The following is a 17,460-nucleotide window of genomic DNA, read 5'->3' as shown; positions in this document are numbered from 1 at the left end:
GAAACTATACAAAGAAATTTTGACTTCACCTGGCGCTCTTCGACTTTGGAATATTTAGGAATACAGCTAAACAGAGACTACAGCTCTCTTTATAAAAATAACTACCCGCTCGTTTTCAAAACCCTGATAGAGCTAATGTCCAGTTGGTCCCGCCATAACCTATCATGGATAGGGAGAATTAACTCGGTCAAGATGACGATTCTCCCAAAGCTATTGTACCTATTCCGGACTCTACCGGTGGCAATTCCTGGGAAAATCTTACACGCATTCCAGAAAAAGGTACTCAAATTTACCTGGGGAGCCACCAGGCCCAGAGTCTCGAGACACACCATGTGCACACACAAGAAGCAGGGAGGGTTGGGGCTTCCGAATTTCCTCAAATATTTCCAAGCAGCCCAGATAGCACCCATTACCAATTTATTCTCCGATTCACTGGGACCACTATGGGTGGACGTGGAAAGAGTGTATAGTGCTCCGACGACAGTAGAAGCTCTTCCATGGCTCCCCCCGCACGCGCGGCCAAAAACTCTGACTCCTGTGCTGGCTCACACTCTCCGAGTATGGGATCACACCAAACATCAGGGACAATTTATATCCCCTTATCTCCCACTAATGCCCATAATAGGTAACCCGCTCTTTACTCCAGGGATACAGTCGCCTGGAATATTCTCCTGGTGGAAGTCCAAAAATATAACATATTTACACGACCTCATACAAAACGAGCGGATACGCACCTGGGACTCGATAAAGGCGGACTCCCACACACCCCCTTCGGAATTCTTCCGATATCTACAAATCAGACACTGGGCGGAGTCTGTGCTTGCCGGCAGGGTGCCCACCACCCGACTCTCCTTGATGGAACACATATGCTACCACACCCCTTTGCAGCCCAAATTGATATCCATATTATATGCTCAGCTGAATTTAAATCAAAGCAACTCGATCCATAATTATGTTGCAGCTTGGGACAAAGATTTACGGGGAAAAATCACTGATATGGAATGGCAACAAATTTGGGCCTCGGCGGCATCATGTACCATCAACATCACCTCACTAGAAACAGCATACAAATCTATGATGCGGTGGTACATGGTGCCAGCTCGACTGGCACATTCCCACCCCCAACAGTCAGCCAAATGCTTCAGGGGTTGTGACGCGAAGGGGGATGTAATGCACATCTGGTGGACGTGTCCAATGGTACACCGTTTCTGGATCAAAACATTCAGGCTACTGAACTCAGTTCTTCACACAAATATACATAGGGACCCGAAGTTTGCCCTGTTACACCTTAAACCTCCGAAGCTCACGAGCACTCAGCAGAAACTAGCAGTATTTATATTTCTAGCCGCAAAACAAACTATAGCACAGGCATGGAGGAAACAGCAGATTCCCTTTAGTGGGGTTGGCAGAAGGGTTGATTCATTCTTTATTAATGAGAAATTATCCAGTGTCCTGGCGTACCCCCAAAATAAAATTCGGAAGGTCTGGGACCCCTGGTTGGCATATACACATCCGAATATACTGCCCACGAGCTTAACGTCAGTCTGAGTGTACACCCGAGCTTGGGGGTATTACCCCGCTACCACAGATCCCCCCACCCCCTCACACACCCACCCCTCTTTTTCTTCTGTTCTTTATTCTTTTCTCTCAATCTTGGTTGTCTAGATAAGGCATTTTGGCCTCTTCGATAAACACCTTAGGGATGCTTACTTATTTTGTTCGACCTTAAAGCTATTTATAAGCAACATGGCAACCAACTTGCAATTGCAGCAGACGAAATGACTGTATCTCATGCCTTATACCTGCAACTGTATTGTGTGAGTTTTATTTTTATGTCAAAAAATAATAAAAATTATTGAAACAAAAAAAAGCAGACATTCCTTTTCCCATGGAAGGACCACTTCAAGAGAATGTCACAAAATAGTTTTTAAAATATCTTGAAAAAATATATATATGCCTCGCCAAAAGATTGTGGACACCTGACCATCGCAATTAATAAGTTTGTTGGACAGTCCATTCAAAAACCGTGGCCATTAATATGGAGTTGGCCCAACCCCATGGCTATAACATCCTCCATTTTTCTGGGAAGGCTTCTACAAGATTTTGAAGGGTGTCTGTTGGGATTTGTGCCCATTTGTGAGGTCAGGTGCTGATGGTGGATGAGAAGACCTGGCTTACATTCAGCATTCCAATTCATCCCAAAGGTGATCAGTATGGTTGAGGTCAGTGCTTTGTGCAAGACACTCGAGTTCCTCCACAACTGGTCACACCATGTATTTATGGCTTTGTACACAGGGGACAGTCATGGTGGAACAGAAAAGAGTCTTCACCAAACCATGACCACAAGGCTGGAAGAGCACAATTGTCTAAAATGTCTAGTGTGTGTGTATGTAAGGCTTAGTGGGTTATAATCAGATATAAACATGTTTTTTCAGACAGTTAACTACAACATTATTTGAAAAGTAAAAAAAAAAAATAGAAATAATAATAATTGTTTTTTCATATATTTTATCTGTTAAACTAATTTGATTTAGAAAAAAATATAATTCTCTGTATAATTTCATGTTCCTCGTGTTTTCAGATTTGTCAAATGCAGCATTGATAGGGATGTGTTTTTTTTGTTACAATAACAGCAGCACTGACCTGTAGACCTTTCCCTGGTTCCTTGTTGTATCTCTCCACTATCTGCTCCATATCCTCTTGGAACTTCTGGTGCCCTCCAGGAGTGCAGTACAGACCTTGTCTCACGGCTTCATCAAGGCCTTTAGAATGTTTTCCAATGAGCTCCTCACAGTGTTTGAGGGACTTCATCTTATTCATCTCAGAAAATTCACTTTTTTTCTGCTCCATTTTCTCCTGTTGGTAAGTCAAGATTAATAATATGAAGGTCCAGCCCCTAAGGAGAAACTATACTTTGGAGACATGTAAGGCTTTTTAGGGTGTACTTCAGTGCCTAAAGTGGGCAAAAACAAAGCCATGCCTAATCCTTCAGGAGCATTTGTCAGGAGTCTCAAATATCCGCCAAGTGCTGCTGTTCAAACTGAACATTGTTTGACTTCATGCCTGAAGGTGGATAATAGTACCAAACAATAGCTTTGCATAGTAACTTGTATTGCTCTAACAGGTTCTGTTATTTGAAATTGTTAGGAACATGGAGGAGCTGAAAGATGGTATGTGCTATACCATCTTTCAGCTCCTCCATGTTCCTAACAATTTCAAATAACAGAACCTGTTAGAGCAATACAAGTTACTATGCAAAGCTATTGTTTGGTACTATTATCCACCTTCAGGAGTAGGGAGACTGCGTGTGTTATAATGAGGTCAGGCAGATACAAGGCCACAACTATCACACCTATGTGCCCTCTCAGCTCTGACCACCAACTCCAGAGCTGTCCTTAGACAGAGTAAGAGGTATATATACAACTTTCACTGGTAAGTCCAAATAATAAAATAATTAGGCATTAGACTAATCAGTTATTTTTAGTTTTTCAGCTTTCCAATTATGTAAATATATATAAGCCTACCATATACTGTTTCTGGAAGCTGAGCTCAGAGTCCTTGAAGGACTTTTTCATGAATATCTGAAGAGCTTCTTTCTCACACTGTGCGCTGAGCTCAGAAAACTCTTGGTCTGTCTCTGTGGGGAATCGTCCTCTCTCTTTCATCATCTTCTCATAGTGCTCAGTTGCCTCCTGGACAGCCACTTCATTCTCCATCTTAGATATACTCATCACTACATTCTCCATGCAAGTGACTTTAGACATTATAGCTTCTGTGTAGAGGGTCACCAGCTTTCTCAGCACTGGAAATGGAAAAGACATTTAATGGCCTTGAACGTAAATACGGATCCCATCACCTTCTCTGTGACCACCAATGGCTATGTGCAAACTGAATAATGTAGGCCGGGTTGTGCCAAGAAAATTGCAACTTGCTTTTCCAAAAAACTGCTAACTAAAGTCATTCAAAGCACCACTTTGCAGTTCACTTCCATGTGGCAGAGAGGCACTGTGCCCTTGCAAGCATTAAGCCTAAATGTCGAGAGAGCAAGGACCCCTCAACTGGTTTTAAGCACCACTTTGTAGTTCAATTCCATGTTGGGGAGTGGCAGGATGCCCTTCTAAACAGGAAGTATGCACTCTCTTCAGCCAATTATCATTGAGGTGCAGCTAAGCAGCCCCTACTCCACGAACTATACCCCCCTTCACAATTTCTCGCTATTGACCCCATTCATTTAATCTAAATGTCCCAAATACTCATCTAAATCTGCCGCCACATGACATGCTAGGTACTGAGTCTTCACTCTCTGGACTGTAGAGTGGGAGGTTTCCTTCTTCAGGTGCCCATTTTACTGCTGGCTGAAGTGAACAATTACTATTGGGCCTATTGGTGGGGCCCTCACAAGGTCAAGAAGACTCCAACAGTAGAGTGGTAGTGCCTAAAACAAAACTGGTCATCAGCAGGCTTTGGTCTTGGTCTTTGTTCCAAGAACAGACACAAAAGGGCCACATAATGGAATATTGAATTACAATTGGCTTAGAAAAGTGTGTGTTTTAATAATCAATGGTCGGCAATGGGATGGATGGGAAGGATGTGAAGGATGCCAATTTTAGACAGAGATGGGCTTTAATGGTATCCAGGGGGATTACAGTTTTAACTCTGAATTATGAAAGCAGAATCCCCGCCCCCTGAGATGTCATGCCCTTCTAATACAGTAGTATACTCCCTAATAGTGCTATCCCTGTGTGACTTCACTGCCCTAGTCAGAAAGTATAAAATAATGTCAAAAGGTTGGAGTAGATAAACTTACTTTTCCCTTTCACTGTGAGAATTTGATCCAAATATTTCACATCAGCATTTTTGTAAATGTATGTACAGAATTTCTCAGTCTGATCCAGGAACGTTGGATTGAGCTCTTCCTCCGACACTTCATCCATCCTCTGAAGGACATCGCTCTTCCCGGAGGGAGGTTCAAAGACAAAACATTTGCGGGTCTTGAAGTACATGCGGATGCATCCTCGGCACTGGTTCCGCTCGTTTATCCTCCTGGAGATTTTTTGCACATCCTCGGCTTTTGAAAACCAGAACAAAAATTCAAACTCTGTAATTGTAACCACTATCCATACAGTACAGAACATTTATTTATGGCAGGTATTCATATAGCACCGACAATTTACACAGCACTTTACATAGTTGCACATTCACATCAGTCCCTGTCCTCAAGGAGCTTACAATCTAAGGTCCCTATCTCACATGCATACAGAGAGGGGCAACCTAGAGAGGAGCCAATTACCTGCCAGCATGTCTTTGGAGTGTGGGAGGAACCCAGAGGAAACCAATGCAAGTACAGGGAGAGCATGCAAACTCCTTGCAGATAGTGACCAGGCCGGGATTTGAACCAGGGACCCCCCCAGTGTTGCAAGGCAGAAGTGCTAACCACTACGCCACTCTTTGTTAGCTCTGAATATTACAGCAGCATGAATGAGACATTCTATGTAGGAAGTTGTAAAATGGACAGTTTAATAACCATACAGAACATCCCTCCAGAGAAATTAAAGGTTTTCTAATTGGCAAACTGCATTGTGTTCAATCAGAGGCTCATTTTACTAAAATTTAGCAGAAACCCCAATTAAGAGAAATTGTACATTAAGTCATCCCCGCCTGTGTGCTACTTGGTGCTTTAAGTTTCCTCCACAAAATTTAGCTCCAGTCATTCTCCTACAGAACGGAAGATGCCTTTGAGCAATGGATTAAAGGAAAATTATGAGGCAAGTGATTTTCACTCAACCTTATAATCTGAGCCAACCTGTGACAATGAAACTGTCACACGTCGGCTCAGTAGATTGGGAAATGAGAGAACACATACCGGCGCTCACTCACTTCTCGATCTATCCCCGCAGAGAGCCATGTCTGACACTCAAGGCTCCCTGCAGGGATTCCCCCTCCCCCTCCCCTGTCCGATCCTCCAGCGCTGACTGGCGGAACGAACAGGGGAGTGGGCGGGTACAGCTAGCTCTGCCTCTAGATAGGCAGAGCCAGCTGTCACTCACGCAGCTGGGTGGATCCAGACAGAATTGTCAGGATCCGTTCCGGCTGCGGCGTCTCAGTATACCGCGAGCTGTAGCTCCCTATATACTGAGCTTTGGGTGACGTGAGGACGCTAGTTTGTTACCCTTAGGAGAACTATGGGGAAAAGCCCTAACTCCATAGTTCTCCTTTAAATCTGAACTCCAGGCAAACAGCTAAATGCACAGAGGAAATGCATATTTGAGAGCTGTGCATGACCGTGGCCCAGCGCCTCCCTGTTTGTCTATCCTTAACCCGCCATAGTTGCTGGGAAATCACTCACTGGTTTGCGGTGCCAGGGCATTCTCCAGGTACTCATCTTCAGTGATCTTCTTTCCATCACACTCCAGCTTCAAGACAAAATCTCTGACGGCCCAGATGAAGATGGGGAAGTGTCTGGAGAACTCATCCTCCTCGTCTTCATTGTCCTTCGATTTCACCTTGATGAAATCGGCCAGCTCACTCACAAAGCTGTCGAAGATTAAGTAAAAAAGATCAAATAAAACTTTTGGAATAAACGTTCTTGTAATTTATAAGATTAATTTCCAGTTTTGTTTCTCGGTATACTTAGCCCGTTTCAATGGCCGTGACCTCCGTTACTTGTTCACATTCTGGGCGCCTCGTAGACTTCTATGGGGTTGTCTCCTGCCATCCCCCTTTGTGTCTGGCCTAGGGACACAACCCCATATAAGTCTATGGTGCAGAGTTGGTCAGGGCAGTGATACTTGGTGTGTGGAATGTATTTCATTACTGGACCTCACAGTCGCTGAATTGAAGTAAGCATGCATCTATGGAGGGGGATGGTGGGTTTGATTGGAACAGGGGAAAGCGGCAAAAAGGATAAGTACCCTTTGTCTTATACATTTATCCTTTAGTACTGTCAGAAATCCAGAGAGCTTGTAACTTCCCTTGAACAGTGTTAGCTCAAGCAGTCCTATTAGTCCTGCATAGGTTACTTCTGTGGACTATACATATATACAATATCCTCCATAGATACAGTACAGTGATATCTCAAAAGTGTGTCCTCTGAGCACAATATCCAACATCTACATATGTATGCTTAGAGCTGTCATATCATGATTTTCCAGAAAAATCTTTATATTAGTTCATAAAGAATCCAGTTTTAAATGCATCGCTTGACATTCGTTAATCAACATGATATATAACAATACCGGAGTTTCTCAATGGCGTCCTCATCGATGGTCCCTTTGCTGTTGTAGACCAGAGCGCTGCTCAGAATGACGGACAGACAGAAAATATTCATGTCATTGCTCTTGTCTCCCTGTAAAATGATAGTGGACTTTATTTATCAGTGTATCTAAAATAAGGACTGTCTGTATAGTACCAGAGCCCCCCAACATATTCACATCTCAACCATAAGAGATGACAGCTGGAGAGGGAAAACATAAATATGGTTGGTATTCAAGCATCTGATCAACTCCACATGTACAATTCTGCTTTGGACAATCAGAAGGTTGGATCATTCTTGTGAGGTCTCTTCTGATTGAGGGGAAGTGGACTTTTGTTAGAGCCTGAGGACTTTTGGGCCACCACCATAAATTGTGGGGCTCTCTAGCTTTGCACACTTATATGTTGTATTTAATGGTTTGAAAACCTCAGATCAGCAGCAACGCCATTGTAGGGAGCAGACATGACACCACACACTCTGCATTATTCAAGCACTTTCCTAATTCTCAAGTGCAGTAACCCCATGAAACCTGTTAGAAGTTACCTTCTACTGGTATGACCTCAGAAAGATACATTAGCTCTGCACATAGGAAATAAATCAAACTCCAGCTCTTTATTGGATAAGATGGTATGTCTCAGGTATCACAGGATCATGAAAGACCACTAGTTATGACTCACCTTCTCCACATCACCCAGACCTTCTGTGTCCAACAAAACCAGCGTATGGTCCTCCTTGGTGGGATGGGGGACACACCACATCCAGATACCTTTGGTCTTTGATTGCACAGTGGCCCCTAGCTCAAAACCTGCAGTGATAAGGTAGATATAAATATATATAACATTACACCGAAAGCAAATTATTACTAAAACAATAACTTTGCTCATGTGCCATCATCTCACCTCTATTGGCTTTGGCCAACTTGTTCATCAGGTAGGACTTCCCTGTACGGTACATTCCTACTATTCCCACCACCACCACAGGCTGATCTATACTGGAAAGGATGTCTGCAGCCTCAGAATTGACCTGGAGGGTACCATCTTCATGGTTTTCAATCAGACACACAGGAGCCTTCATTCTGATAGCCATCCTTACTTGGGCCTAGAAACAATCCAGATAAGTCTCTTTGCATGGCAGAATTTTCATCACAACTCGAACCTTCTGTAGCCCAACCACCTACCACCAGATCCTTCACTTGGTTATCTACCAATACCTACCTCTTTATTGGTCTGTTCAATGGGAGAAATTTTCTTTAAACTTTTAGTACTTCCAGGTGTCATAAGCTATTCACTTAGATCCAAAAAATTGAACCTCCGAAACGGAGAACTAGTTCAGCAGCATTCTTCTCAACATCTAACAGCACTATCAAGCACAAAGAGCTCAATGATTAACTAAAGGAGTAATAAGGAAAGTGAAAGGAAGAACCTTGCTGTTTACTCTTCCAGGAAACTGACTCTGTGAAGTTCTGCAAATGCGGAGCACATCATGTATTGCAATACTTCATCAGTGAAAGATGGTGAAAAGTACTACCCCCATTCTAGACTCCAAACATTCAGGAGGACGTCAGCTCTCTAAATTGAGCCTGTGGTCTAAGAGCAGAGAGGTGAACTATATTTGACAACCTCCTGCATCTGTATATTTACCCCTTCATGCTCCACCTCCAGTTTTAGACATTAATCCATCATTCAGGCCTGGTCAGACCCATCCCTACTATTACTTCCATGGCAGGTCTCCTTTAAGGCGTTCCTATAGGTAAATCTTGATGTCAATATTTAGCAGTCCTGGTGCTGTGTGTATAAATACAGATTCTCATATGATGCAATGAAGTTGCGTATAAATAGTTCATATTGGCACAGACAAAACCTAAAAGGGGAAGTAGCAAGGAGGTCAGCAAACCACGGTAGCATCTGAGGTCACATTGATATAATGGGAAGTACTCTTGTGGGTCACCAATAGAGAAGTAACTGATGGCAATACCATCACTGGATGACTGCGGCGAGGATTTCAAGGAACAAAAACTGGAAATCAATAACCACAAAGTGCCATCCGGGGCTCAGGGGTAGCGTGATTCTAGGGGGCAGAACAATGACTTGTGTTTCATCAGCCTGTTACTTTGTAACCAGCAGCCAAAGAGTGAAATATGTCAGGGCGATTAATAAAAACTAAAGGCCTATAAATCTGTCTGTGAATTGCATTCTTCTCTCGGCCCTTTCCTGAGGAGCAGCACCGCTGTTGCTGTACATCACAGCGGTGGCGTCATCTTCCCCTTATATATGAGAAACTTCAAGTGAAATAACTGCTTTTTACAGGAAAAGAAAAAGGAAAACTATATACAAAGGAAGAGATGATTCCGGTATACTCATTTGTTTTATTTAGATCTATTACATCATATTGAAATGTCCTCAAGTTTTAATCTGATTCTGGATCTGCTGGAGGGTTGTGGGGTGAGGCTTCACACAGTCTTCAGACTTCCTTGCATAGACCGAGATTTAGGGGTCTCCCTACAAGTCATTCTACCTACAAATCTTTCTGAATGTCCATTCTGTGTGAATAAAGCCAACAAAGAACATTCTTAGACATTATGGCCACTGTGGTCATTATGGAGCTGAGGAGCATCAATAAAAAATAGATAATTTAGGGGGTTATTCACAAAGCTAGCCGAAGCTTCAGCTGATCCTTCGGCTAGCTTCGGCCACCGGAGCCCTTCGGTTCAGTAGAACCGAAGGGGTGCTGTACGGGCTATTCACTATAGCCCGTACAGCTCCCGAAGCTGGCCGAGCCGAAGGCATATGAAACCCGAAGCCATTGGGCGGCCGAAAGCCTCGCAAATGACAGCTGGGCAGAGCCAGCCGTGATCTCACGGCTGGCTCCGCCCAGTTGCAATGACAGATCAGCGTCCTCAGAGACGCTGACCTGTCATTAAACAATGACAACTGGGCGGAGCCGGCTGTGAAGTCACGGCCGGCTCCACCCAGTTGTTATTCATTGGCATTTTTAGAAGACTCTAGCTGGTCCTGGCCAAGAAGACTCTAGCTGTCACTGCTACCTCCGCCCAACTGTTTATTTCTTTTTTTAATTCTTATTGCAATAATATTTAATCTTTTTCTTTTTTTTTAAATCGATCATTTATTTACATTTGTAAACGTTTTGTTTTTCTTAAACTTTTTTTTCTCAACTTTTTTCACTGTTTTTCTATTCTGCTCGGTACCACGGAGGTACCGAGCAGAATAGCCAGTGAATCAGCCGGTGAATGCAGAGCACGTTCGGCTGACCGAAGTACAGTCCAAAGCAGGTGATCTACGGCTGAAATCAGCCGTACTGAGCAGGAGTGAATAGCCGAACGTCCTTTGGCTCACAGCACTTCGGCTCAGATATTCACTCGGCTGCCCTCGGCAGCTTTGTGCATCACCCCCCGAATGTTGTGTGTGTAATAAAATAGAAAAGTCAAATTGCCAACACCTTCTGAATGAAAAAGTAAACAAAAAGGGCAAGAGGAAGGAACCTACACAGGCCCGGTGACCTTGTGGGAAGTTGCAGGCGCCGGTGTAAGGTGCCCGGCGGCCGCACACTACAGTCCGCCGCCGTCCAATCACGACGGGGCGGCCCGAGGCTCCGCCCACCGGCTCCTTAAATAAAAATCCAAAACAAATTATTAAAAAATTAAATAAATAAAAAAAATAAGAAGAAATAATTGAATAAAAAAATAAAAAGTGATAAAAAATAAAGAAACAGTAAAAAAAAAATTCAAGTAGCCCCGCCCCAAGGCCAGATTCCACAATACGTTCCCCGCCCTGCCATCTGGTTGCCATTCTCAATTGATGGGGAGGGGGCGTATTGTGGAACCTGGCCTTGGGGCGGCAGGTGGAGTAAATCCGGCCCTGAACCTACATGAGCAACCCTAAAAGAATGTGTGTGCTGAGTGATGGTGATGATTGATGGATGGATGGGTTGGTGGATGAAGATGGATGATGGTTGATGATTGATGAAGAATAATGTTGGATGGTGACTGGTGCTTAGTTAATAGCAGATGGATGATGATTCATGATTGGTGATGATGATTGATGATTGATTGGTGTTGCTGGATAATGATTACTGATGGATGACTGGTGATTACTGATGGATGATCATTGATGGATAATGAAGAAGGGAACCTACAGGAGCAATTCTAAAGTAATGACTGGAATAAGTATTGTTTTATATTGTTAGTTTGGAGTTGCTCCTGTAGGTCCCCTTCTTAATTATTCCTCAATTATTATCTATCAATAATCTTGGATGATTGATGGATGCCAAATAATGATTAATGGATTATTGATGGATAATGGTTTGTAGCGCCCATCACCTTTTGTGAAGTGTCTACTATGCATTTAGAGAGTAGACAGCCTGGCTGAATTGGTAGCAGCCAGCACATGGTTAATCCCGGGTGTCCAACCTTGTCTGTACCCCCCTGGGCAGAGTGAGACTCTGTCACATTGTGGGACAGCCAATGGTAGACACTATAATATGTGTACAGGGCAGCAGCCAGTTACTGGGCTTCTTGCAGCCAGTGGTGCCTGCTGACAAAGTGTACATATATGGGTGGGAGCTGCCATGTGCTCTCTCTTGCCTGGACCAGCCATGGATTAAGGCTGGGTCCTGTTCAGCCTGCCCCCCAGGCTAGGCCGAGGCCTGGGGGTGGGCATTGGCTGAGTGGCTGGAAGAGAGGTTTCCTTGGAGGCTTCCAACCTGGAGAATGCCTGAGAGATGGAAGAACCAGGACCAGTGCAGGCTCTTGAAGTGCCTTGGATTTATGTGGACTTCAAAGCGGGGTCAGTGTTCTTTCATGGATTGTGGATATGTACTCCCTTAAGATAAGATCCCGTGAGTCTGGAGCTAAGGAGGCCTGTGCACCTAGACCCTATACCCTCTCTCCCTAATTAGAAGCGAATAAACTGTTCAACGAGCTTCCTGCAACTGGAGTGGACCTCAATTTATGGGCACAGGAAGAGCGCGGTTAATGCTAATGGGGCAGTTGGAAATCTATCCCTAGACTGACTAGATATAGACCTGGTACAAACAGCGGCTCCTTCGGGGGTGAGCGCTACAGGTTCATGGATGATCGATAAGAAGATTGATGACATATTACTGATGATGTTGATAGAAGAAGATATTGGATGATTAGGATGGATTACGATTGGTTGATGATGAAAAGTGTTTAACACTGCAGAATAATTAATTTTATTTACACAAGCGCCAGTTAGCTTTTTGGTATGTTGCCCCAAGATCCGCACACAGATAATTGAAGACGGAGTGTTCCTTTAAGCCTGACTACTTAGACTCTCATTGGCCATCTTCCTCAGGAAGCTCGTCCACTCTTGTTGCTGATTCTGAAAGTTGATGCACTCCTGTAACTGAAAGTTTACACTGAGCAGGACGTCTCTGAGGAAGTTCAGAAAGACGAGGTGCTTCTCCCTCTCCGCCAAATGGTCAGAAATTATGTAATTTTCGACACAGTAGATCTTCTCCATCCCCATCCGCTCAAATGTGTTCCCCATTTCAGATTTAGCTCTGCGCTTGGTGAGAATAACAAAGGGCAGAATACCTGGAGAAATGGTAAAGTAGTAGTAAGCATTTATTCACTATGCTCCTCAGCTCCATCTAATGGACACAATGTGGTATTACAAGATGACATTTGAATACACATTCCACTTACAAAGCAAATAAACAAGAGCATTCGTTTTGTGGATCCATTTGCACAGAATGAACATTCATGGCTCTGCAAATTGTTTATGAATAGACCCCTTAGTGTCAGCAATGTGTCAGTGTAACACTTCCAGGTATTTATTACCTTCACAGAGATCAAATTTTTCCACCACCACTCCCTTTCCCCAGCCATGGCTTTTATCTGCTGTTCTCGCAAGAAGGATGCCACCATCTTTGTTTAGCCATCATCCAAAGTCCCCATCTCCTTCCTGCTTTAGCCTCTCGTGACTTGCTACAAAGTTACAATGTTGCAGTTTGATGACTAGGGGAGGGGAGACTGAAGAAATGCTTCCTCCTGCCTGCAGCAGACTGATCACTGGGGGAGGTTAGACAGAGGAAATGCTTCCTCCTGCCCAGCAGCCTGATCGCCGGGGGAGGGGAGAAAATGCTTCCTTCTGCTTGCAGCAGACTGATCACTGAGGGAGGGAAGCATGAGGAAATTCTTCCTCCTGCCTGCAGCAGACTGATGACTGGGGGAGAGGAGACTGAGGAAATTATTCTTCCTGCCTGCAGCAGGCTGATGACATCACCTCAGCCTAGGTAAAGTCAATGACCGGAGATTAAAGACGGCTTTTTAATGATAAAAGTTGGAGCTTTTCTGAGAAAGGATATTGTTGGTGTGCTTTGTGACATGTCAGGGATGTATTTATGCAGATCTGTAAAGTTACTGATTGGTCTATTTTAAAGTTTTCCTTTTAACTAGGGATGCACCGATACCACTTTTTTAAGGCCGAGTACGAGTACCGATACTTTTTTCCAAGTACTCGCCGATACCAATTACCGATACTTTTTCTTAAAGGGATATCTATGCGCCCGGGGCGAACACCCCCCCCCCCCCCCGGTTGTTACACCACTGATCTGCTCCATTCTGACCTCTTCTCCCGCTGATTGGCCGATTGGATGATGACAGGCTTCGTCACCAGTCACTCCCCAAGTCATGAACACTTGTGCCCCTCCTCCCTTATAATTGACATAACCTCACTCAGTCATGACCAGTCCTGCCCCTCCTCCCTTATAATTGACATAACCTCCCACAGCCATGGAAGCTCCCATCTCTTTATAATGACATGTTCCCTTTAATGTGATTGTGTCGCATTGGCCACTCTCTCCTTTTCTGCCCCTGGAGAAGATCATCCTCTAAAACAAGACTCATTTTCTACTTCAGGCCCAAATGTTTTTTAGGACATTATTTGTCTTCCTAATGGTGCTTTCAAAATAGCTTTTCAATCTATTTATGCAGAACAGTGCGTTTGCTGGGAGTTCTACTTTCAGAACTGGAGGGAGAAGGCACCACAGTTGGAGAATAGTTCTGGAGACAAGAATTTGGATTTCCTGGATATTAGTAGGTCAGGTTTTCTGCCCCTGTATTATGAAAAAGGGATTTCTATGCAAAGACCAACATTTCAGGGAGGCCAGACGTTTGTAGGTGTACATTCTTCAAGCATCGTTCATTAACATTTGCACTATGATTTGGTAAAAGGTTCATTAGAAGTGCATATATCCTGACTATAAATTCCCCAAATGACAGTACGTTGCTGTTCATTGTATCATTACCATTTGTACAAATTATGGAAAACTTACATAATTGGGCGTAGATTTCCCAAGCTTCAGGGGAACCAAGTTTTACAAATCCACGATTGTCCACAATAGTAATTGCCTCTGTGAGCTTGTATGCTTTCCTCTCCATGGTCTTCCCACCAAGTGATACTCCTTCTCCTGCCTGGTCCTGGAAGCCCCTGTTGGTCAATACATAGAGGCAGGAATTCACAAACGAGGACTTTCCATGGTCGGTGAAACCAAAGAGCTGGATAAGAATACGATCAAACCGGCCAGTAGGTAACTGGTAAGACTGGATGTACTTTGTCAGTTGGCTGAAGTCCCTGGGATTTACCAGCTTTGGCTGTTTGGGCTTGTTAGCTGAAACCAAAAGATAAATTGTAACAGTTGTCACTTAGTATCCATATATATTTTGAAGATAGATTATTTCTTAGGTTTGGATCACAAGTCCTTATACCTGAGATAGCTTGGTCAGTCTTCAGGATTATATTTTCTATCTCTTCTAAGGAGTCCAAAACATTTTTGAGAACTTCCTGATCCTATAGAAACATAATATGCTTACCTAAATTAACTATTACTTTATATTTTAATTCTGATTTCTAACATTCTCATTACAACCCCAGAACTGAAGTCCTATTTGTTACCAGAATGGTACATTTTGATGTCAGTAATAAAGTGGACCTTTCAGTTTCATAAAAGTTCCATCTTTTACAGCACACTGTGTTCAAATTGTGTGGGGTGGTAAATGCAAGAAGGAGAGTCGTCATTTCTACCTTAACACCTTTGTTGCGTTCTCGGTTATATCTCTTTATTAGATTGTTCCTGTCTTGTACAAATCGATTGTGTCCTCCAGGGATGTGATACTTGTTTTCTTTTAGGGCCTGGTCTACATCACTGATGAGCCTTTGAATTAGAGCCTCACATTTGTAGTTTCTCATGGATCTTCCAGAGCTCTTCTCTCTTCGTTATTAAATCTTTCTGCCAACACAAAAGACAAAACTTAAATGGATAAAGGGATACAATGGTTAAAAGAAAAGAGATACCTTCTTGTGGCTAGAGTAAGATCTCAAGATTTCAAGCTCTAATCTGTTCATCGCAAATGGTGCTTATGACATACCCAAAGATGCGACTGGAACTCTTCTGCGCTAATACACTCTATATGAAATGTGCTTCTATTGATAACATGCTGAAACACTAATTTAAAGTGACACTAAACTCAGGAGTCAAAACTTAAAAATCCATTCAAGTCCCTTAACTATGAACAACAATGTATCTTATTTGTGCATCACTCGGCTGTAGATCCTCCAATCATCTCTGAATTGGCGCTGTCACAGAGCTACGAGACAAGGCTACTAAATTTAAACATGTTTACATTGGAGGTGAGGAGATTAAGGGGGGATATGACCTCCATGTACAAAATGTTCAATGGTGGCAGCAACATTAGCGATAAACTGTTTAAAATTAACTCCATTACAAAAACTAGAGGCCACCACCTAAAATTGGTGGAAAAAAAATTCCAACACAAGGGGCGAAGGGGGTTCTTCACAGTTAGAGCGGTTAGGGTCTGGAACTCACTGCCACAGGTGGTGATTTCAGCAAATAATGTGGAATTGCTCAAGAAACTTTTGGACGATTTCTTAAGGGACCGCAATATACATGGGTACAGGTAATATACATGGGTACAGGTAATATACAGGGGTACAGGTAATATACAGGGGTACAGGTACTCCTAGAATGAGATCCTAATAGGTTGGACTTGATGGACTAATGTCTTTATTCAACCTTAAATACTATGTAACTATGTAACTATGTAACTGTCCTTCCTTCTGGAGGGGGGGCTACGTCTGTTCCCCATGGTCCCTGTGTGTGTTGTAAAGTAGTCACTGCTTCAAGCTCGCTCCCATAATGGACTACAATCTCAATACAAATTAATAAGCTAAGCCTTAAGGAGAAAGTTCTAATGAACTAAGGGCACAGGCAGATGATAGATGTTATTACGGATGTTTAAATGTCTTTTGGGTTTAGAACCACTCTAGCGGTTCTCCAATCCATGGCTCTCATCTCAGTTTTGGAGGATAAATACTGTATATCTCCGCCGTCATGCCAAGGTATCATAATCCTCAAATGTATTGTCCATAATGTAGTACAAAGAAAGATTTAGAGAGTCTAGCTGTAAGTGTAACTGACATGAGTTAGCAATAAATCTACGATTTTGGATCCTATAAGGATTACGGTGTGCTGGTGACATTTCTGCAAGTAGTTGTACGTGAAACCATTATAAATAGGGAAGCAGGTTGGTTACCACGACAGTAGAAGTGATTTGTTTCTGAAGATACGGGGAAACAACGCGATTTAACAGCCTTTGAGCGTGGGATGATTGTTGGCGCTCGGAGCCATGGAGCGAGTATCAGCAAAACAGCAGAATTCGTTAAATGTTCAAGAGCGGCTCATTGTTAAAGTGTTTAAAGACCGGACTGTCAGCCGAAAATCTGGGTCTGAGCGTGCGAATTGTGGCCGTCAGCGACTAGTCAATGTTAGGGCAGAACGGGGGAGGGGCAAGACTGGTACAAGACAACAGAAGGGTAACAGTGCCGTGTCAGATTCCTCGCATCACCTTTCATCATCTCGTGGAGTCACGAGGCGGCCCAACGAAGTACTGATGGGGTGGTCATAATAATCTGGCCCTAACCCTAACCCTAACCCTAACCCTAAGGGTATAAATACCTGTAATTAATAAATAATTAATAAAGTGTCACAGTCAATACGCAGAGTGGTAATACATCATACCATCAGACTTTCAACAGCGGAAATTATTGGTTGCATACAGGAAGCATTGTTTCACTTTCATTGCAGTAAACACATTTTCTGAAAGCAGAAGCTCCAGCTTGTTTTAAACTAAGGACCTCGATCCCTAC

The 17,460-nt window shown here is 43.3% G+C and overlaps 1 protein-coding gene across 1 annotated transcript in view; it reads right to left on the bottom strand.

The window, feature by feature from the left end:
* LOC108798410 (guanylate-binding protein 4-like) overlaps positions 1 to 8,338 on the bottom strand; it is a 16,413-nt gene extending 8,075 nt beyond the window's left edge. Inside the window, exons 1-8 of the mRNA XM_018570158.1 lie at positions 8,152 to 8,338; positions 7,930 to 8,057; positions 7,236 to 7,345; positions 6,343 to 6,534; positions 4,808 to 5,043; positions 3,525 to 3,802; positions 2,626 to 2,856; positions 735 to 789 (exon numbers count right to left, since the gene is read on the bottom strand). Coding sequence (XP_018425660.1) covers positions 735 to 789; positions 2,626 to 2,856; positions 3,525 to 3,802; positions 4,808 to 5,043; positions 6,343 to 6,534; positions 7,236 to 7,345; positions 7,930 to 8,057; positions 8,152 to 8,338 — 1,417 coding nt within the window. The remainder of the gene's footprint in view (positions 1 to 734; positions 790 to 2,625; positions 2,857 to 3,524; positions 3,803 to 4,807; positions 5,044 to 6,342; positions 6,535 to 7,235; positions 7,346 to 7,929; positions 8,058 to 8,151) is intronic.
* Between the last annotated feature and the right edge of the window lie 9,122 nt (positions 8,339 to 17,460).

Source organism: Nanorana parkeri, unplaced genomic scaffold (assembly GCF_000935625.1).
Source record: "Nanorana parkeri isolate BGI_ZX_2015 unplaced genomic scaffold, ASM93562v1 scaffold1468, whole genome shotgun sequence".
NCBI lineage: Eukaryota > Metazoa > Chordata > Amphibia > Anura > Dicroglossidae > Nanorana > Nanorana parkeri.
Note: the sequence above shows the minus strand (reverse complement) of the source record. Positions and strands in the feature narration are given on the sequence as shown.